This window comes from Phalaenopsis equestris, unplaced genomic scaffold, assembly GCF_001263595.1.
Source record: "Phalaenopsis equestris unplaced genomic scaffold, ASM126359v1 Scaffold000579, whole genome shotgun sequence".
In the NCBI taxonomy this organism is placed as follows: domain Eukaryota; kingdom Viridiplantae; phylum Streptophyta; class Magnoliopsida; order Asparagales; family Orchidaceae; genus Phalaenopsis; species Phalaenopsis equestris.
The window spans coordinates 290,233-298,475 of NW_018165019.1; the positions used below are offsets into that span (position 1 = coordinate 290,233).

General features: G+C 38.3%; 1 protein-coding gene across 4 annotated transcripts; it reads left to right on the plus strand.

Annotated features, from left to right (window-relative positions):
* The first annotated feature begins 2,559 nt into the window (after window positions 1–2,559).
* Window positions 2,560–6,862, plus strand: LOC110029481 (putative HVA22-like protein g). 4 transcript variants are annotated; one of them, XM_020731789.1, is made up of 7 exons: window positions 2,560–2,792; window positions 3,206–3,296; window positions 3,417–3,515; window positions 3,623–3,684; window positions 3,762–3,825; window positions 3,951–4,122; window positions 6,202–6,862. In XM_020731789.1, exons 2-7 carry the CDS (start codon window positions 3,265–3,267, stop codon window positions 6,610–6,612), a joined length of 840 nt encoding a protein of 279 aa, XP_020587448.1. In that variant the 5' UTR covers window positions 2,560–2,792; window positions 3,206–3,264; the 3' UTR covers window positions 6,613–6,862. The 4 variants fall into 4 exon arrangements, with proteins under 4 accessions (XP_020587448.1, XP_020587447.1, XP_020587445.1 ...); XM_020731788.1 differs by having other exon boundaries at window positions 3,623–3,679; window positions 3,904–4,122; window positions 6,205–6,862; XM_020731786.1 differs by having other exon boundaries at window positions 2,561–2,792; window positions 3,623–3,679; window positions 3,904–4,122.
* The last annotated feature ends 1,381 nt before the right edge of the window (window positions 6,863–8,243 follow it).

An 8,243-nucleotide genomic window follows, 5' to 3' on the forward strand; every position in this document is an offset into this window, starting at 1 on the left:
ATGAGAAATTGAGATTTCGACATGGTAGGATTAATGCTAAGACTTATAAGGAAACTCTCTTGTCTTCGCAAAGGATTTGGCCACGCATGTGCTTCATAACCTAGAGCTTCCTATAAAAAAATAAATGACCAATCAAAAGACGTATGGTTGTGCTGATTAGTGTTAGCTGACCAACTTGTCTAACGTGGGTGACAGAACCCACAATGACACAACAAAGTTGGCAAAAAAAAAAAGGTGTATGGCCTGGTCGACCGGTATCGTTCGATCAATTGGGTCGTCCGATAATAGGCAATTGATTAAGCCAAATAATACCGAGTATCCAGTCACTCCTGCCTTGTTTGGTCAACCAAACCCACAAACACCTAGAAAGTTTATTCCTAGGGTTGGCTAAGAAAGAGAAATCAAAGGGATTTTAGAGAATCTCACCAATCCGAAGGTTGGGGATGTGTTAGTTCTAGTGAGATAAATCTCTCATAACAATAGGAGACAAAATGAAGTACCAGTGAGATCCGCCCCACACTTTATCTAAAGAATGAAGAAGCTCTCCTTAGAATTTTAGCTCGACTAGATTTCAATGAAGTTTCGAGCTTCGGTGAAGTTTTGGCGAAGCTCCGGTGACCCTTCCCCAAGTTAGGATGATATTCTCCTTTAGCTTAGGAGAGAATGAACCTTATTTTCTTGCTAGCCAAGTTCTTTCTCCTCAAAAAAAATCTCAACACACACTCAAGGCATGTGGTGGAAGAAGATGAAGGAGGTGAGTAAGAAGAGGGGTTTGGGGAGATGGGCACTATAGACTTTTTCTCTTTGAGGAAGATGAAGAGTCTTCATCTCTTGCTCTCTAAGAAACTCTTCAAGGGGAAGATGAAGCTTAAATGCTCTAATCTCTCACCTCACGAGCTCCCTAAAAATTGAAATGAGAAGAAGCCCATGAAATGAGAAGGGAATTTGAACCAACCCTTGTCAAATTTCCTCACATATTTGCTAAAAATGGCCTTGCCACCTCACCTTAGGTGCCTCCAAAAGAGGTATAATTATCTCCTTTATCTCTCCCTAAGTAAATCCCCTCAAAACCAAGAAATCCCTCCAATTTCAACTCATGGGGGAGAGGGGTGGGGGCAAATCAACATAAAAAAAAACAAGTTCCATGACCCTGGTGCCTAGGCACCCAGTCTTGCGCCTACTTCCCAGGGTCTCAAAAAAATGACCATTTTTTTAGCATTTTGGGAGCCTAAGAGCCCGAGACTGGTACTAGGTGCCAAAACTGGCTTGAGACTTTCATGGGCTCAGTTTCAGATGTCTAGAAGGGCATTTTGGGCTCCTAGGTACCTTGGGCTGGAGCTTAAGCACATCGATCTAGCCCCGAAAACCTTGATTTACATTGGGAGTGCCTGACGGAGGTTTTTTTAGATCTAAAAGCTACGGTAGATCAATTATGACTAAATTATGATATCTTAACTTAAAAAATGAGTATTTTGATCTTCTATTGATCAGAGAATCTGTCGCCAACGATCGCTCTGAGCTACAGTGCATGTAAGGCGTTCCAAACTATATTTTTTCTGTAGCGCGTGCAGGAGGGCTCTATGATTTTTCTTGACCTCCAGGAGGCTCTGAATGGATACAAAGGGACCTTTAAATACCATGATGAATATCAAACATGTCTAATGTTTGGAGTAGGCCCGCTTAATGACGAATTATTCTGGATAAGAACAAATTGTCGCAGACCTTGGTTTCATGCCCCGAACACGTATCGAAGATCTCGAATGAGTGTCGAGCTATGAGTGAGCCGTGAATCGTCCCGAGCTAGTCGAGCGGACACCCTACACCTGCAACATAAAAAATTGACGCCAACAAATCCTGAATAGGAACCTTGTCCTTTGTGAAGGTTTATTCAATCAAGCAAAGAGTGTATCACTCATAATTCGACGAATAATCTTGGTTAAGATTAATGGTCCCTACGAGGGTTGGAGCAACCATTGACCTAGAATTGGTTGAGGAGCGGATGTTACATGATCATTATTGGTTCTGTGAACAACGTTCATTGGCTCTAATTAGGATTTCCTTACATTCAATCAGCCAAGCCTGCTAGCCAACTGAATGAAGTTGTATTAGATGATTCGATCTTTTGGCTGATAACACGAAGTATTCTCTTCATGTGATAATTGGATTTCCTGACCACATTGGGTAACTAAATTTCTGATACATATCATACCTCGTGTATAATTTCCGTTAATGCTTGGATTGAATTTTTAAAAAAGCTCCCCAAATCAATCAATCATTCACTGCGACAACGGCCCGAAAAATTTCAAATTACCCTGACCCGTGGGTCCCCCAGCACACGTGCCCTTCAGCTGCTCCGGTATAGTGTACCTTCGCATGAGCCACGTTAACCCGTCCGATCTTATCCCAAACCCAATCACTGCTCTCTCCAAACTTTCAAACATTCCGCGCCTATTAACCCTAAACTCAAATCTAACCCAACATACCGTTGGTGGGATCGTGCCGGGTGCAGGAGGTTCAGGTCCCCGACATTTAAATCACACAGAGATCCGAGGTCCCATAGCCCAGTACGGGAATTAATCGCGATTTATGGAAGATTAAAGAGCGGCTAAACGAAGCGAAGTTAACTATTTGGCTGCGACGGTTGGCTGTGTCGCCGGAACGGCGGCCGATGCTTCATTGTTTCTTCTCGTTCTTACGAAGATGAAGAGCTGCGTATCTGACTCCGAGAGATCTCCGTAATCTGGCGGGCTTGTTTCTGTGTTTCTATTTCTCTCACGGAAAGTTCCGGCGAGGTATCGATCACTATTCCTTGCTCTGTTTCTTGAAATTTGCGATTTTCTTTCTGTTCTTGGTTTAGCGTTTTGTTCTTGCACATTGCTAGGTTTTCTGCTTGGCTTCTGATTTTTTTTTATTTGAAGTTGTTTTTCTGGTTTCCGAGTTCATAAACGCGGATACCTTCTTCGATGGGTACGGTTTATTGAAGTGTTCTTAATGCTTTGGGTGTTTATAAAATATGAAAATGTGGATTCGCTGGGTTGCTGATCCTGTGCCAGATTTGCTGTTCCTTTTTTTCGTATTTGCATGTTTGATTTTCTTGTAAAATTTTTTCAGATCTTTGTGTATTAACACTTTCTCGCATTTGCTACTGAGATGCATTTGTAACCAAGGATATGGAATTTCTTATTTGGCTGATGGTTGTATTCAGAATAACGTGGACGGGGACTTCGAAGTGGTTATTTGTTTGCTATATATAATAGGCCCGAAATGATAGGATCTTTTCTCACCAGAGCCCTCGCGTAAGCAATTCAGCAATCTGGATCGCTTCTGCATTTAATTTGTATTCTGTTATCTGGTTTAAGAGGGCTTGTTCATGAATAACAATTTGAAAATGCAATTTGTTTCATTCCTATATGTAGATTGGTTCTTGGGTACGCTTATCCTGCTTATGAATGCTTCAAAACTGTGGAATTGAACCGCCCAGAGATTGAGCAACTTCGGTTCTGGTGTCAGTATTGGTAAATCTTCTAAATTTCCATTAAAAACGCTTGTGATTCGGCATTTTGCCAACAAAGAATGTAGCTTGAGCTCCCTGTTGCAATATTTTTGTCTAAATAACTTTCAGGATTTTAGTTGCTGCATTGACAGTCTTTGAGAGGGCTGGAGACACTTTTATCTCATGGTGCGGTATGCATTTGTTGATGTTAGTCCACAAAATTCATATTTTTTCGCTTATCTATTGATTTTTTCCTCATCTTTTGAAGGATGCCAATGTATAGTGAAGCAAAGGTGGCATTTTTTGTATACCTGTGGTATCCCAAAACCAAGGTAAAGCTTCTACTTCGGAGAATTTTTCATCTGCATCCCATCATTAATTAAAATCCTCAAAATGATTGATTTTAACAGGGAACAACATACATCTATGAAACTTTTTTGCGACCTTATGTGACTAGGCATGAGACTGAAATTGATCGCAACTTACTTGAGCTGAAGGCCAGGGCTGGCGACATGGTTTTCCTCTATTGGCAGAAGGCTGCAATGTATGGACAGACACGGATTTTTCAGATCTTTCAGTTTATATCTTTTCAACCAACACAGCAACAAGGAAGATCCAGACCCACTGTGGTAATGATTGGGCTTTATTTTGTATTGATAATGCGTTTTTCCTTCTTTTTACTTTAGAATAAAAGTTGTAAAACATGCTCAGGTTTGATTTTGTGGGAACATTTTCTTATCTCATATTCTTCTGCTTCATTAGCTCTTCTATTTCTGCTTCATGCTTCTTGTTAAACCGGAAATAAATCAATGGTATTAATTGCCCGGATGTTAAATCATAAATGAATCTATGACATTAATTGCCCCGATATGGTGTAATTAACGCCGATTCCATAGGTTGATGTGTAGGCTTAATTTCTGCTCTCAATTTACTTTCTTTCCTATTCTAAATCTTATAATACCTATATAAATACCACAATTCTTTGTACTAATATGTATCAAGAAATACAAATCCCTTTTTCCATTATTATGGTATCAGAGACCTAGATCTTTCCACACCTAATCTCTGCCTTGTCCTCCAGCCAGAGACGAACCTTCCCTGTAGTGCAACCTTCTGCCTTCTGTCTCTGTGCCGCCTTAGCCCCACGAGATCGCTGAGACACAGCCTCCATGTCTCCTGCACGATCCCAGGTTGTACGCTTGAGCTCTGTTCCCTGCAATTACCTCTCTGCCGTACCGCGCAAGGAGCCGCAACCCTGTCTCCCTCAGCTGCGACTCGACCCGAAACTACCGTCTGAGCTCTCGTCCTCTTTGCTGCCGTGATTGCCCTCTGTCATAGCCGCACACGATCCACCCTTGTTGCGCCTGCCTTTCTTTCGCGATCGACCTCACTTCTGGCCCAATATATCTCCCTCCCCGATATATCTCCCTCCCTTTTTTTTTAATTTATTTTCTTTTCTCCTGTGCAATTCTCGGTATCCGTTGTTCTCTTTTAACATCTTAAAATCTATTATCCCTAAACTTAGCCCCCACATTTTTTTGAATTTTGGAGCAAGTTTATTCCTGGAATTTTGATTAATATAAATATATGATATATTGCTAGAAACTTTCACATTTAGCAAATATCTCTTTGCTTTTCCCGACCTTTTCGAGAAGCTCAATGTTCAGTGAAATTAATACTCCTTATTTAATACTCCTTTTAAGATCTATGTTTAGTCTCATGCTCCTTGCACGAATAGTAAGAATTTTATTTATCCTCTAAACCATTATATTTTGTTACATGGTTCCTAAGACTATTTGCTCAACATGAATCTCCTAAGTGACACAATTTTTTAATTATGTGGAGTCATACTCCCACCGTTTTTTGAATGTAAGCATTTTATTGTCTTCGATTTCATTTTTGAGGCTTTTTCACTTCACAAAAGTTAAAATACATCACATTTCTTCTTAATAAAATAAAACCATACTCTTTATTTTCTTAAAGTACATTATTGGCGCAAGTTGATTTAGTAGGCTTTAAACTATAAAATTTATTGTTGTTGTCTTGTGTGAAATTTCTTGGGCTTTCACATATATGATCTAGGTTTTGATTCAATACATGTGAATCTACCACCACGCTAGTGACGATTCCCTCTTTCATGTGTTAGTGGTAGTATAGAAATTTGTCTTTGTTATCTTAAGCAAGCTCATGACACCTTTTTGTTGCTTTCTATGTATCAACATTATAGTTGATCACATGAAATATATCTTTATTTTAAACTTTTATTTAATTTTAGATCTTGAAATTGTCTTGTGAGCAAATACACTTTTCATGTGTTAGGGTAGTACAGAAATTTGTCTTCTTATCTTAAGCAAGCACCATGACAACTTTTTGTTGCTTCCGAAGTATCACAATTATAGTTGATCACATGAAATATCTCTTTATTTTAAACTTACATTGAATTTTAGATCTTGAAATTTTTCTTGTGAGCAAAGATGCTTACTTTCTTCTTACAAAATTATTAATCACATAAAGCCTCATTGCCGTTGATAAAAAAGATATTGTTGGATACAAATGTCATCTCTAACTATAAATCTTCTAATTGTTGTAACCTTATGCTTCATCATGCATTTCATAACTGCACCTAAAACTTAAAAATCTCTGTGACAACATACATTATCATGCTTTTCACACAACTTTCACTTAATATTTTTTTGCCACTGCTGCAGCAGAGGCACTCAGTTCATCTTGGCCATCAAACAGTGCCATCAGTTTCCGCAGGCAATCAAGTGGCCCCATCCCAGAAGCCGCTACAGCCACCTCGTGCTTCTCCAAGTCCAACCAAGAACAAGAATCACGAACCACCTGCAAAAGCTTCAGGAGTTCCTCCTCCAGTCCCAACTCCTCAGATCCAGCTATCACCAGGCACTCCATACCAACCTTTTGCTTCAGCTAACACATCTCAAACATCAACAAGTGAAGGAGAGTTAAAGCAAATTGCTACTACTGCTGCTGAGCCTGCAAGCGTCGAGGACTCCAATCTTCCAGCCAAGGAGACACCCATAGAAGAAGCCATTCGAATGACTCGTGGAAGGTTAAGGAAACGAGCCGGCTCTTTTGGCCCGTCGTCCTGCCAGTGATAAGTATTTATCTACTAGCTTAATTCAGTTTATAGTTTAGGGTAATGAGTTCCAATTGAAGATGAAATAGCCAGTTGAGGCTGATTGTATCAGTTAGTGCGCGGGTAAATAAAACCTCTAATAAATAGAATTAATATATCTGCATCCAGCTCTGACGCTTTAGCATGTTATGAAGCCATGAAAAGAGTAGTGAAATTAGGATTTTGTGTACTAAAATGTTTATCATTGATCAGAAATGGAATTTTTTGAATTATGTGTATGTTGTTGTGAAGCTTAAAAATGAATGCCTGAACATTGTAGAAATTGTGTTGCGATTTTGCTAGTTACTAAGAAGCAGCAGAAAAGCAGAAATTTATATTGTAGTAATGTTGGATGATGCGTTTAGGTTTCGTTTGAGAAGACGGTAAAACCTCGTTTCATTGTTGACTATTGACGCGTGAAAAAGCTTTCATTTGGTGAAACAAAATCTTCCAAACCTATTTCTCAAGAACGTTAATTTTTTATCGTTTTAGATCGCGGCCGGCGTTCTCCGTTGACGTGGCATTTGAAGGAATTTCGCTGAATGATAAAGCTCTTTCAAACGAAGCCTACTAGTCTGGTAGCTTTAACTTCAACGAGCTGAAATAAGTTTACATGAGTTCTAGTTTCTTAATAAAGATATTTCTTTCATCTAAGCTCTGTTTGCACTTAGCCACTTCACTTAGAGCACAAACACAGCTTTTGAGAACTGAAAAGTACAGTATATTGAAAAATCCAAGGGCTGCTGTCACAGACTTCACTGCATTTTAGGTTTATAATCTGTAAATTTCTATTTCATGAATGAATTTTCATAGCTTAACAGTAGAAAATGCTGAAAAAAAAATGAGGGAATTAATATTTATATTAATATTATATTTTTATCATTGTTTTGGTAGCGCTGAAAGATGAACAAATAGTCTTTTTATCAAATAGGTTTTACAATGATTTATTAATGCATCTTCCTAAATATTTTGCTAAAAAAATTTAAACCTCTTCTTCTCACGCATGATCTAAAAAAATCACTTCTTCTCAAGTATGCGAGAAAATCAGACGTAGAGTTGATTGAGTGGATCACACAACGTTGCCAAATGTGTTGTGGTGCAATTCACGCCAACTTCTACACGACATAATATTTTCTCTAATCGCAGAGACGACGATATGAAAAATGTGATAATCAGACGTAGAGTTGATTGAGTGGATCACACAACATTGCCAAATGTGTTGTGGTGCAATCTATGCCAACTTCTACACGTCCTGTTGTCAGACATAATATTTTCTCTAGTCTTTACAGACATAATATTTTCTCTAATCTCAAAGACGAGGATATGAAAAATGTTAGTTCTATGTGCATTTATTTTGTAGTTATTTGAATAAAAAAGAGAATGGTTAACATATTTCATTAAAACGTAATGAGAATATTAAATACATGTTTTATAATCTTTAAGATAATGTAAAATATTCTGCAAGATAAAGCTATTTTTCTTTTTTTTTTAAATCCTTTTAATTACTGACTTGTAGTTTGAGAGCACCAGGAATATATTCTGTGTTTGATAATTGGGGAATTTATAAATATACCATACAATTTTTTGTATTTACATATTTATTACTTAAAA

What these genes read in the sequence shown, in the direction of transcription:
- LOC110029481 (XM_020731786.1), top strand. Translation starts at nt 3,265, where the DNA reads ATGATAGGATCTTTTCTCACCAGAGCCCTCGC. An exon ending in TGTGGTATCCCAAAACCAAG is followed by an intron (nt 3,826 to 3,903) that starts GTAAAGCTTCTA and finishes TGATTTTAACAG; the next exon opens with GGAACAACATACATCTATGA. An exon ending in GAAGATCCAGACCCACTGTG is followed by an intron (nt 4,123 to 6,201) that starts GTAATGATTGGG and finishes CCACTGCTGCAG; the next exon opens with CAGAGGCACTCAGTTCATCT.